Source organism: Megachile rotundata, chromosome 1, assembly GCF_050947335.1.
Source record: "Megachile rotundata isolate GNS110a chromosome 1, iyMegRotu1, whole genome shotgun sequence".
Lineage (NCBI taxonomy): Eukaryota > Metazoa > Arthropoda > Insecta > Hymenoptera > Megachilidae > Megachile > Megachile rotundata.
In genome coordinates this window covers 19,936,002-19,948,831 of record NC_134983.1, presented here as the reverse complement: position 1 = coordinate 19,948,831, position 12,830 = coordinate 19,936,002, and the positions used below count along the sequence as shown (strand labels likewise).

At 31.0% G+C, this 12,830-nt stretch overlaps 4 protein-coding genes across 14 annotated transcripts in view; 3 read left to right on the top strand and 1 right to left on the bottom strand.

Moving 5' to 3' along the window:
* Nucleotides 1–31: 31 nt before the first annotated feature.
* mah (solute carrier family member mahogany) lies at nt 32–3,995 on the top strand. The gene is made up of 8 exons (XM_003704089.3): nt 32–857; nt 1,879–1,999; nt 2,054–2,166; nt 2,264–2,396; nt 2,473–2,607; nt 2,686–2,795; nt 2,876–3,082; nt 3,142–3,995. The coding sequence occupies exons 1-8, from the start codon at nt 719–721 to the stop codon at nt 3,837–3,839; spliced, it is 1,656 nt and encodes a 551-aa protein (XP_003704137.2). The 5' UTR covers nt 32–718; the 3' UTR covers nt 3,840–3,995.
* Nucleotides 936–12,830, bottom strand: part of LOC100880040 (zinc transporter ZIP1-like) — a 39,763-nt gene continuing 27,868 nt past the window's right edge. For 7 of the 10 annotated variants that reach the window (XM_012287122.2, XM_012287121.2, XM_076530945.1 and 4 more), the window contains one exon: nt 10,381–11,922. In XM_012287122.2, the coding sequence (XP_012142512.1) occupies nt 11,648–11,922 (275 nt within the window). In that variant the 3' untranslated portion in view covers nt 10,381–11,647. Of the gene's footprint in view, nt 2,404–2,470; nt 2,808–2,894; nt 3,055–3,128; nt 11,923–12,830 lie in introns of those variants that run through there. The other 3 variants (XR_013037922.1, XR_013037921.1, XR_013037920.1) reach the window with 3 other exon arrangements.
* Nucleotides 5,262–7,706, top strand: LOC100883218 (putative pyruvate dehydrogenase E1 component subunit alpha, mitochondrial). Of its 2 annotated transcripts, XM_003704090.3 has the most exons (7): nt 5,266–5,407; nt 5,577–5,594; nt 5,885–6,121; nt 6,201–6,419; nt 6,542–6,790; nt 6,865–7,113; nt 7,189–7,706. In XM_003704090.3, exons 1-7 carry the CDS (start codon nt 5,357–5,359, stop codon nt 7,372–7,374), a joined length of 1,209 nt encoding a protein of 402 aa, XP_003704138.2. In that variant the 5' UTR covers nt 5,266–5,356; the 3' UTR covers nt 7,375–7,706. The 2 variants fall into 2 exon arrangements, with proteins under 2 accessions (XP_012142508.2, XP_003704138.2); XM_012287118.2 differs by lacking the exon at nt 5,577–5,594 and having other exon boundaries at nt 5,262–5,407.
* On the top strand, nt 8,492–10,336 carry LOC100883330 (uncharacterized). Its single transcript, XM_003704091.3, has 3 exons — nt 8,492–8,652; nt 9,027–9,149; nt 9,362–10,336. The coding sequence occupies exons 1-3, from the start codon at nt 8,492–8,494 to the stop codon at nt 9,537–9,539; spliced, it is 462 nt and encodes a 153-aa protein (XP_003704139.1). The 3' UTR covers nt 9,540–10,336.

The window sequence follows — 12,830 nt, the reverse complement described above, 5'->3', positions numbered from 1 at the left end:
CTTTGTGAGATGTTATTAATGATCTCTTTGAGAAGTACATTTTCCTTTTAAGTGGTAATTAACGAATTCGTTTGGAGTATGAATGAGATGAAAATATTTTCTTTAATGTAAAAAACGCAGGTTAGAAATGTATCATTTATAATCAAATCTTGTTCAATAGATATCAGTGATGGGCAACTATGTCCACAAGGGCGTGGTATATAGACATGTAAGTGCTGATGTAAGTCTATCTATACAAGGTTTAGAATTTTACACAGTTAAAAATGCTTCAGTGTAAAAATTAAGAAATGAGATGAGATGTCCATAGATCTCTACATGTACTTGAAACTGTATAAAAAGAAACTTGCTTAGTCTACAATATAGTGACAGCATATGACAACCTGCAGTCTCTGTCATCAGATTATCAGAAATGAAAAAATGGATTTCGTATCGTTCTACACATTCGTGTCTATAAACTCATCAGGCACTTGAGTTGCTCATCACTGATATAAATGTCAACGTTTATGTTGTATTCTTGAAATGCATGTGGCTGTGCATTTGAAGAAGGAAGCACAAACACACGTTGTGGGTCTTCCTTCGATTCTCTCGTGGTGTCTGGGTAAACCGTTTGCGTTCAATAGAGTATCGAGTTACATCTACTGCGGTATTCACTGCTGCGAAACGGAAACCGGTTCATGGTCCCTACACCGATGTCGAACAGTACAAATTGTTCCTCGTCATGAATAACGAGAGATTGCCGCTACTTTTCAAAGGCTCGTCTAATTCGGATCTGTCGCTTTTATTCGCCACGTTGTGCGTTATCGACATTTTCGGCGTTTTTCCTATCATCGCATTACCGCGCTCAATAGTGCAATGCGGTAAGTTTTTTGTAATTTCGCATCTTCCTTTTTGTGACTCTAATTAGGAATCATTGTGAGACAAAAACTATCAGAAAATTTTCTTTCTTTCTTTTTTTTTATAAATTGCGTTGAAAAGATTACGTGTATAGTTTTTATTAAGTTCTTTATTTTGTGACGAGCACTTTATATTTAGTTAGATTATTTTGACACGTTCAATGCCAGGATAAATTATAATAATTCAGATGAAAATAACTTTAATTTCGAAGTCAAACTTTATATTTGATACTTTATGAAGTCCATACAATATTACAATTTTTGTTTAATTATGATAAATTTATAATATCTTTGATAACTTCTATGGCATTCAACGTGTAAATAAAATAGAATACGAATATGTATATATACGTATGCAGTGTGTCTAATTACAGTGGACATAGGGAACTATTTTCTAAGTAATTGAAGTTCAAACTTTTCCTTTTTGGATAAAGTGTTACTTTGACATATTTGATCCTGTAAATTGTAATAATGAGTGAAAAGAAAATTTAACTATGAATTATTAAACAACTCATGACGCGAATAAATAATTATTTATTATATGAAATTAATATGTATTCTTTAAATTCAACAGATTTTTAAATGATTCATACATTCTATTACTTATGGGATAATTCCATATATTCATGCAAATCAAACATACTGTATATAGTTAACTGTATGTACAATGTAACTTTATCGTTTATTCCATAATATATTTTATTTAAATTGAAACGATTTATATGATTGACTCATTACATTTATTACTTAAAGCGATCGCTGCAAACAATATTTGAGCACACGATATCGTGTGGGAAAGTTGATCATTTTGAATAAAATAAAGTTGGTTAACTTGTTAAAAATTTTGTTATTTAATCCACCTGAACCGCAAGCTATCCTTGCTTCCGCTATTGCGTACTGAAAGCATTCATGTTTATACAGAGGACATTTTCTAGACGATTATAATTCCTGAAAAAAAAAAAAAAATTCTGCCTTGTGATTGCAGGATTATACGGAATTCCACTAGTACTTATTGTATTAGCTTTGCAAATTTATACGGCCGTTCTTCTCGGAAAATCATGGATAATCGCAACTTCTTTGGATCCACAAATTTTACGAAAAAATCGGTAAGCTTTCATTTGTAGTTTACTTATCAAATGTTAATTAAATTCACTTTGTAGGCATCCTTTGGCTGCCGTGACAGAATTAACGTTAGGGCCTCGAGCAAAAACTTTAGTCACTATAATTTTAGATATCACAGTTTTCGGTTGCAGCATTCCTAATTTGTTAGTTGGTACGTTCTCATTATAATTAAAATTTGTTTATATTTATATAAATAAATATGAACTATAAATTAAATATGTTTATGTAACACTGTTGATCAATTTCAGCTTCTCAAAATTTGCAGTTATTCGGATTAAAAATATCAGGACAACGATTTGATCTATCCTTTTGTTATTGGCTTCTAATTGTGGGTCTTCTTTTGTGCCCAATTATGTGGCTAGGTAGTCCACGCGATATGAAGTAATTCCTAAAAAATTTTTTAAATTATATATTATAAGCTCTTAATGCAATGATATATGATCGCAAATACTTACAGAATATTGGCTTTATTTTCTTGCACAATGGTATTACTGACAGCAATGTTAATATGGTGGTGTATAATTACCGACGACCGTGAACTAAATATCATGCCTCTACCTACTTCTCCCACTTGGGATAAATTTATTTCTGGGTAATCTGTATAAACCAATTAACTATAATATTGATTGCTTTTTAGTAAAGTACTTTTCTTTTTATAAAATTGCTTCAGGTATGGTATGCTAGCATTTCAATTTGATGTACATCCAACTTTGATGACAGTACAAGTGGATATGCGTCGTCCGGAAGACATCAATAAAGCAGTTGTAATTTCTTTTTTAGGTAAAAGCATGACTGAAACATTTATAATATTCTTTAATAATTATTATTAATGCATTAATTATTGGTGTTATTGATTGTAGTCAGTGGTTCCTTATTTACCATTACCACTAGCTTGGCCATCTGGAAGTATGGAGGTAATACAGCAGCCAATGTTCTTCAAATGGTTCCAGGAAATTTTTTGATGAGTGCTGCCATTCTATTTGCTGCTGTTCAACTTTGTTTGTCAAGTGCCCTTGGTTATTCTGCTCTTTTCCAGGATCTGGAAGACCAATGCAACATTCAGAGAAGTAATTTTATAACATATTACTTAATAATATAAATTATTACACAAACATTTTTGCAATAGCTTTTGGCTGGAAACGTGTTGCTCTACGATCAGCTGTTGTATTGCTTGGAATGGCTGTAGGAGAATCTGTGCCAAGGTTTGACATTGTGATGGCTCTAGTTGGAGGATCCTTAACTGGTCCATTAGTTTTTGTACTTCCTCCATTAATATACTCCAAAGCTATTGCTTTAAAAGTGAGATCTATGCGTCCTTCAACTCCTGAAGTATATTCCAACTCAGAAAGATGTCAAAGCAATGAAGTCATGTCAACTGATCCCAGGATTCATTCAAGATCAGTTTACTATGGTGTTCTAGGTGTACCTAATACCGATTATCATCGGTATTCATACTTTTATTACAATGATTTGGAAGATGAATTTGAAGAGATCTTAGATTATGATGACAATGTCCCAAGTATTAAAAAAACTAGTGAACAATTTTTAATGACCAAAAGTCATATTGGAAAACCCATATTTATAGATGCTAATAGACCTTTTGAGGTTCGTAGAGAAACAATAGTTCCTGAAGAGCCAATGTCAAAGTTTAAGATAAATTGTAATTTTCAAAGATGGAATAGTTGGTTTAGCTATTTAATTGTTGTGTTTGGTATTGCTGTTACCATTTCTTCTACATATATTAACATCAAAAATACTATTCGGTATGTACAATTCACTCCACCATGCATTATGAATGTCAGCATTGTAAAAAGTTCTATATAGATTACAATATTTATGGACCAGTTTTTGCAGTATTTATAAGAACAATGAAATTAATTAATTATGGTAATTTCTTATCCTTATATACATGAGCTTTTTATACATTTTCATACACAACTTTTTGTAATATTAAATATATACATAAGAATTATACACTGATGATGCATTTACATTTATTTTATAAAACACTTTATATTGGTTGGATTAAAAGATAATACTAAATTCAACATTTATGATTTATTATTTTTTATCTTGATGCACTGTATCAATAAAAATTACTGCTATGAACATTAGATACAGAGACAATCTTGCATGTAATATTTCAATTTTTTTGTATGATATGTATACAACTTGTTACATATACAGAAGATTGTATTTATCGTACGATGAATTTTGGCTTCTCGTGCGCATATCAGCTGTGATTGGTAAAGTAGGATTCGCATTCAAGGACAATGCACATGCGTTCTAATGATATTTACAATGTCAAACGTGTATAACCCATGATCTTTTATTTTGTATATTTTTTCCATCCTACATTCTTCTTACATCATTGTTACTTACACTATTCATATATTTTTTACCACGTACATGACTGATATTGTAAAAAAGAAGAATAGATTATGCATGAATTAGGCGAGTTACGCAAATTGAGTACAATCCAACGGGAAATAAGTAACCCACGTGTTTTCGAATAGTAAATATCTTGAATCAGCTGATTTCGTAAACTATTTTTAATCACGAAGGTTACCTTGAAATATCTGAATATATAATACTTCCTAATACTTTCTTTGTACAGCTTCAAACTAAACCAATAAATAATAAATGTTAGACAATTTTCTTACATTATTCGCATAGCTTGATAATTCGAAAACGTGTTTTTAATATTATGTAATAATATATTTTGTTATAAACTATACATTATAATCTAATATAATAATTTTTATATTAAAAAAAATTTTCTATCGAAACTTTGTACTTGGTACTATAAACACGTGTTTCATTTTTTATTGTAAATGATCCGTTAAGTCAGACTGTACACATATTTAAAGGCGTACATTCATTGAGCCGAAGGAGTGCGAAGGAGCACAAGCGAGGAAACGCATTATGTTTATTGTTCTTTAGTAAAAACCATCGAATATTAGTCATATTCGGAATTGCAAATCCTTAATTTCCAATTTTTATCATCTCCAATTTCAAATTCCTAATTGAGCAAGTAGAAAGAGATAACCTACGAGTACTAAATATGTACAATATGATCTAATATGCCGTCGAACATTACGAATATTTTGTTCGCGTAGGTTTGCGATTATTTGGCTCAATGAAGATGGTCCCTAATGACTATAGTACTCGTGGGAAGAGGGGGGAAGAATCGTATGAACCTATGACGTTTACAAGTCTAGTCTTTACGATACTGTCCGCGCCAAATGAATGACCCGTCCTGGTTCAATCCATTTTCTAATTTTTTGATTCCTCCTTTATCCTCTTAATTCTCGTTTCGATTAAAGAACATTTTTGTGAAAATGATTCCGAACTGCATCAGAAATATAGGGGTGCAAACCTCGAAGCGAAACGTAAGTACTTAATCTAATGAACGATAAATGACCTTTAGTTAACTACTTGCCAACACGTTCCATGCCAGGGTCTTCTTATATTTTCTAATCGTATGATCGCTCTTGAAGTTTTGCAATTGAACAGTCGTTCTTTTCTTTTTTTTTATATCCCCTTCTGGTGTTTCGTCAGTTCGGAAGTTGGAATGAGGTAATTATTCGTTTAGAAATCATTAATGTGTTTTTTACTAAAAATCACATTATACATGTTGCATCGTGCCGAATTTTTTTTTAAATATTTCACACGAGTTCATCGCATTGCAGTGTGATTGTGTTTAGAATCACAGAAACACCATGAATTTTTTAATTTGGCATAGTTTTTTAAATATATGTTTTTATTTTATGTATCACTTCATATAGCAAGAATAGCATTTTATAGATACTATGCTTCTTTTTATCTAAAGTTATTTGTAACAAATTTTAAACTTGATATATTTGCAGGTGGTATCTTATTTCTTCAACAAAAAGAACAATTATGCCACAGAAGCTTCATTTGAAACGAAACCTTTTCGATTACACAAACTGGATAGTGGTCCATCTACTCATGTTACTGTCACTAGAGACGAAGCTATCGATTTGTACAAAAAATTACATACGATTCGTCGTATGGAAACAGCAGCAGGAAATCTATATAAAGAAAAAATTGTTAGAGGTTTTTGCCATTTATACTCTGGCCAGGTAAAAATAATTCAATTTATTTCACAAGGTAATCAAAAACAATTTCTGTTAGCTGAACAAAGTATTGCTGTTTTGATAGGAAGCTTGTGCTGTTGGTATAAAAGCATCTCTTCGACCACAAGATGCTGTAATCACTGCCTACCGTGCTCATGGATGGACTTATTTAATGGGAATAGATCCATTTGGTGTATTAGCTGAATTAACTGGTAGGAAAGGTGGTAATGCGAAGGGTAAAGGTGGTTCCATGCACATGTATTCTAAAAACTTCTATGGTGGAAATGGCATTGTTGGAGCTCAAGTAAGTATTTATTGGATTTATCAAATTTATAAATTTAAAAAGTTAGAAATTTGATGTTTTGAAAGAAAAATTCGAAAATTAATAAAATATTGATCAGCATAAAATTATTATGATGATAATAGGTGCCACTAGGAGTTGGAATTGCCTTTGCTAAAAAGTACATGAATACTGGAGGAGTATGTGTAACGTTGTATGGAGATGGTGCAGCTAATCAAGGACAAGTATTTGAAGTATATAACATGGCTAAATTATGGGATGTCCCTTGTATTTTTGTTTGTGAAAATAACGGGTACGGTATGGGTACTAGCGTAGAACGTTCTTCTGCAAGTACAGATTATTACACAAGAGGAGACTTTATCCCTGGAATTTGGGTTCGTTTACAAAAAAAGAAAAATTTCTCTTTCATAGTTTCATTATGTATTAAACTAATTAAATATACTTTCAGGTGGATGGTATGGATGTACTGGCAATGAGGGAAGCTACAAAATTTGCTGTAGACTTTTGCACATCTGGTAAAGGTCCTATTATTTTGGAAGCTGTAACTTATAGATATAGTGGACACAGTATGTCCGATCCTGGAACGAGTTATCGTACCAGAGAAGAAGTTCAAGAAGTAAGACAAACAAGAGATCCTATCACTGGTTTCAAAGAACGAGTATTGAATTCTAATCTTATTTCGCAAGATGAAATTAAGGTAAATTTGACTAAAATATGTACTTTTGACTTAAACGATTATGAAATAATTAAAAATTTATGTTGCTTTATACAGAAAATTGAAAGTGAAATAAAGAAACAAGTTGACGACGCCGTGAAAGCTGCGAAAGCAGATACTGAAATTCCATTAAGCGAACTTACAGCCGATATTTATGCCAATTGCGCAGAAAAAGAGATTCGAAACACAACTCCATTTAATCCCCTACCACATACAAGGCTAGGTCCCGCTGTTAATGCTTAAAATACAATTTTTAGAACAAATTTATATTAATATTATATCAAATTTTCATTATAGCGACACCTACCATTGCAAGATCTGTACAAAAGATTGTTAGGGTAAATACTCGAAATTTAGGTTGAAAGGTAGCGGATCGTCAAAAAAATAAATTTCGTTTATTACGGTTGAGTTGTACATACACAGATTGTATATTTATTTTATTTATAAATGTATAGTACCGTAAGGAAACGATATAATGTTATAGATCAATTAGTACATAGTAATATTCACTGCCATGTTGTAGTTGGTGATCTTACGTGTACATATGATTAGAAATAGTAAATTTATCAAAGACACCTCAAAAGACAATACTTTTTTATCCATGAATCCTTACCAAGGAATAGTACAAATATTATTCGTGCTTTTGACATTGTATATAAACTAGTAGTGATAATGATGTAAAATAGTGTATCCAAAATATTACTGCAATGTCGAATAATGTATTCCATGTTTGAAGATGAAAAGTATGAATGAAATTAACATGGAATTAAAATAAAAATAATACATTGAATTTTAAATAAAATCACTGTATGTATAGTGCAATTCCACTGTATCATTCCCATTTATATAGTTTGTTGAGGGAGTTCTTTTCAACACGGACTTCGATCTACAAGATTCGTACATTGATTTACAGAAACCGTTTGTAAATTTACAAATTTACATTCTTTGTAATTTGCAAGTTTCTAGTTGGAAAATTTTTTAATTAACAATTCATGAGCTGCGCTGTTCGCGAAAGGATTTTAATAATTAAATACTATATGAATACAGTTGCACTGATATGGCCTATTTTATGAAAGATTTCTTGTCCAGGGCCATATACTGAGACTATACTGTATAACAATCGAATTTATTTAAAATTTAATTTTGGAACACATTTTAAAACAATTTCACGCCGGTAATGCATTTAGGAACGCGCTATTAAATTCTATTTTTCTGTTTCAAATTCGTACTTCTCCGTACTATTGGTTTGGTACAATTCCTGTAAGCCCTAGTTTATTAAATCTGTATTCTATCGCGTTAGGAACGCGATATTCCAGTAGTAGTCGATCGAAAACTGCATAGAGAAGAAGACCAAGGTACAATGGCTGCTGCAGGAAGCACGAACTCCGGCACAATTTTTCAAAAACTCGGTTTGAAACCAATTACGAAATGCAGTCTCGTTAAATTTTACGCTCCTGCTTTCGGTGTCGCTTCTTACACCGCATTATCCATCAATGTAATGAATCCAAGTCTTGTCGTCAGGTAATGAATTATACGATCAAACATTAACCTCAAACTTAGGTATACATGTTCCATCATTTTTAGAATGTTACGTAATCATTCAGCAGCAGATATTTCAATGAATATTTTTATGAATAAGTTACAAATTGTAACTGAAATGTTCTTTCTTGTTTGACTTTTATAAACTACTATATTTGACCTATTTAATTTAAATATATAAACCAATATTTAATTTTTATACAATCAAATTAATCAATGCCAAAGTATTAAGTAAAAAGTTGTGTTTAGACTATGGCATTTATTATTTAGTAATAATTGTATATTATCGTTAATTAATCCATTTGATAAGTATTTACTTTTTTAATTTATAATGTATTATAATAATGTGTTTGTAGGGTGTTTCCAAAAAAAGATATTACAAACTTTTTATTGGGAAGCGCTCTCATTGGTACTGGATCGTACATATATACTCGTGATCATATGAGAAATGCTACTTACGATGCAAAACTATTATATAGGTAATTTGTTTTGTGTTTATAATATATGTTATTTAAATGTTGTCTATTTAAAATAAGTATTGACAAAGTTATTTTAGTACTAATGATTAAACTATAAGAATTTATCTATGTATCTTAACATCAAATTTTGTGTCTGTGCTTATTTTATATAGATTGCAGATATGCACATAGTATACCATGTTAACTACTTTACTTTTTAATATTTGTAACAGTGCTACTGGAGCTGTCTTATTGAGCTTTGGATCTGTGTTAATCTGGGCAGTATTGCGATCTATGGTACCACCTAATCCTACTTTGTGTACAATACTTGGCATTGGTTCTGGACTTACATTTATTAAGATCGGTTCCAGTTATCTGGACTTTGTTGATGGACAAATACAGAAGAAATAGATCAACTAAGTTCTCATAATTAATACATGATCATTGTGTAATAAATGCATCTAAAAAAAAATTGCAATAATATATTATGAAATGTAATTGTGTTGAACCAAAGCAAAGAAGAAATGTAAAGTTCAGTAAGGAGTTCTTAAATATCTACAATTTCTTACTTTTTGTATGATCCTTGCTGCATAAATAGCAGAAGGTTGAGTGTGAAATTATGTTGAACATAATTATAAATTATTTCCGTTTTGTCCTGGTCAATTATTTATAAGATCTGAAAATTATTTCAATGATGAATAAGACAAAAGCAAGAGTATTACAAACAATGAATTGATGACAAACAATTTCTTAAAACGTGAAATATATCTCACATTATATATCGATGTTTATGAATTTATATAACTTATATATAAAAGGTGTAAAAAAAGACAAGAAAAATTGCTTAATGATTTGTAAAGTCTTTATAATATGAGTGCATTTCTCAAAACATAAAATATGTTGAAAGTAACTAATTAGCAGTAGTGGTAGACATCTGCAAATTTCCCAGCAGTTTTAATAAATGTTGTATTAGCAAAAAAAAGTAAATGACTTTATATCACGAATAGTGAATAAGTTGTATTGATTTCTCAAGCAAACATAAATGTAACATTAATTTATTGTTGTGCACGTGCACGTTTTGTCTTTTTGTAAGCAACATGTTCAGAATCAATTTTAATTAATGAAATGTGTAAGCTTAAAAATGTGTACAGGTTCATGGAAAACAACACTGTATCATTTGTTTAATAAAGTCCGTTATTAAACTTAAATTGCTATGTTTATCAATATTATTTTTTTAGTCAGAAGAGGATGATTTTGGTATCAAAACTTTTTTATTTTATTAATACATTTTACAGTATACAAAATGTAATGGTGGTATGTGTAAGTATTTGATGATAAACTGTACATACAAACCAGTCACATTATGTGTCTGTATAATATATTCACATGATGGTGTGTAAATAAAAATAATAAATAATAAACATAAACAATAAGTATTTAAGACACGAGTGAACAATTTATATTCGTAAAAGCCTTAGTCAAATTAATTATTGTGTTACAATGATGTTGAGTCATCCAGTTATTTTGCAGAAGATATTAAAAATTATAAATGCAATAAAAATCACGGAAAAAGAAATACTATGGGGCTACTTTTATCCATATTAAATCGAAAATATTTTATCTTAAAATTATAGCAATTATTTATTTAGTTAAAAAACTTTTTGCTTCATATGTATGTACATATTATTGTAATCGTGATTTGTTTATTACGTCGAAAAATATAATTTATATTTAAAAATCAATTCTTTGGTTTCAAAAATAGCATTTCTGTATTATTATTATTGAAACGTGTTTATGAATAACAATGTATCACGTTAACGTGATTTACAACCAAGTGAAGGATGAGGTTTTTGATTTCTATCGCCTTTATAATTACTAATGGGTTATTACTCTCAACGATACGCGGTGTACAATATATCGTAAAGTAAAATGATAATGCATACTGAAATATCTAAATTCATTAAAACACGATTAAAACCATTATCGATTTTTTTTATGTTTAAACTGATTCTAAGCGGTGCATTACTGCAATGTATTTAAATATCGATATATACAATTAAAATACGATTTTCTAATTACAATATAAAAGATACTCAGTATAGATATTCCATACAATTTAAATTACATAAAAAGAAAGGATAAGTAACGCGATTGCACGATGTAACTCGTCAATCGTATCACACATGTTTTCTTAAACATAACACTTTTCATTAATCGTATTTCATAAACCTCCCTATTTAAATACCCTCATAATGTGCGTATCAAAGATATAACACGCATTAGCGCACATACAGCAAGAATGTCATTCTTTCTCGCGCTGAAACCAACGTTTCATAATACTGTCTTCGACCAACACCTCTGTTTTTCTATTAATTAGAAAATCTCTTCAAGATTATTAATAAATTGTACATAGCACGATTGATTGATTCCTAAAAATAAGTAACAATCGCAGGGACATTGTCCCACGGAGTAACTATTAGCGCCTTGTTTAAGGGATTCACTCCCGCACGAATCAATTTTTAACTGTGGTCTCGGTTCAGAGTTGTTTCGTTCCTCATTCTCAACGAAGTATTCGTCGGAGCTCTCGTCGTGGACGATAAAGCGTTGCTGACTGCTTCTGCGATGCTTTCCGTAACCTTATCAATCGTATCAGTGAATATTTGTTCGCCCGTTTTGTTTGAATGCGCGTATTCGTAGGAATCCAATTTGTGGTCGTGATCATCTTCGTGGTGATGCTCGGTGTCCTGTCCGTGTGAGTGACCATGCGAGTGCGAGTGAGAGTGAGAATGTGCGGCTGTAACAATAAAACAAAATTGTTATTTATGCATTGTTATTCGTCGACGAGTAACTAATATAGTGATCATCTGTTCACACGAAAGGCATAGAATTTAATTCTTTACACGTAAAGGTGTTTCTTTCGTAAATGGAAATATAGACCGAAATACGGTAAATAGTCGAGAAAGCGGTCAGAAGTCGGTCGAATTGTTCACTGTCTTAGGTCATTGCTGTAGGTGGAGAAAGCTCACAGGTAACCAGTTTAATTTCAACGTTATTCTGCGTGAAGACTTTGTAAGTTCTACGTAACAATGATTATATTTATTACCATTAAATCGGAATGTATACTATTACGCGGTTATGAATATTTATGAAACAAGTCTAGTTCAAACGTAGCGAAACTTGAAAAAATGTAAATATATAGCTAATGGGTGAACATCGCTAAGTAAGTATATAACTCATTTTATCCGGAATAAGAATAATAATGAATCACATGCAATTGTTCATAATTGGCCGCGTATCATTAACAAGAAGAAAACAATGAGGAAAATGGTAGTGAAAGGTTAAATTTAACGAGGTCAATGACTGGCTATACAAACAAGCCCAGTGAATGGTATGTACCCGAGTTAATAAATGTTACGTTCGTTTGTTTCGGAATCAAACAGTGTGACCTATTGTTTCACGTTATGTACACACCTCGACTACTTGTGTATCATGAGATTGAGTTACATAACGAATTGTGCTTTTAGAAAAACGGCTGTTGTTATAAATCTCTGTTTAGTGTTTAAACTCACTTTATAATCTCGAGTAACGTATTTAATTTTATTGTACGCGTGTGAAATAGACCGGAGACGGAGGCGTTGCTAGATTTTACAGAATAATCAATTTTTAGAGTAATTGAAATTCTGGGTTGGATTAAATTTTACT

What these genes read in the sequence shown, in the direction of transcription:
- mah (XM_003704089.3), top strand. Translation starts at nt 719, where the DNA reads ATGAATAACGAGAGATTGCCGCTACTTTTCAAAGGCTCGTCTAATTCG. An exon ending in GCGCTCAATAGTGCAATGCG is followed by an intron (nt 858 to 1,878) that starts GTAAGTTTTTTG and finishes TTGTGATTGCAG; the next exon opens with GATTATACGGAATTCCACTA. An exon ending in AGTTGTAATTTCTTTTTTAG is followed by an intron (nt 2,796 to 2,875) that starts GTAAAAGCATGA and finishes TATTGATTGTAG; the next exon opens with TCAGTGGTTCCTTATTTACC.
- LOC100883218 (XM_003704090.3), top strand. Translation starts at nt 5,357, where the DNA reads ATGATTCCGAACTGCATCAGAAATATAGGGGTGCAAACCTCGAAGCGA. An exon ending in ATGGCATTGTTGGAGCTCAA is followed by an intron (nt 6,420 to 6,541) that starts GTAAGTATTTAT and finishes TGATGATAATAG; the next exon opens with GTGCCACTAGGAGTTGGAAT. An exon ending in TTTCGCAAGATGAAATTAAG is followed by an intron (nt 7,114 to 7,188) that starts GTAAATTTGACT and finishes TGCTTTATACAG; the next exon opens with AAAATTGAAAGTGAAATAAA.
- LOC100883330 (XM_003704091.3), top strand. Translation starts at nt 8,492, where the DNA reads ATGGCTGCTGCAGGAAGCACGAACTCCGGCACAATTTTTCAAAAACTC. An exon ending in AATCCAAGTCTTGTCGTCAG is followed by an intron (nt 8,653 to 9,026) that starts GTAATGAATTAT and finishes ATGTGTTTGTAG; the next exon opens with GGTGTTTCCAAAAAAAGATA. An exon ending in GATGCAAAACTATTATATAG is followed by an intron (nt 9,150 to 9,361) that starts GTAATTTGTTTT and finishes TATTTGTAACAG; the next exon opens with TGCTACTGGAGCTGTCTTAT.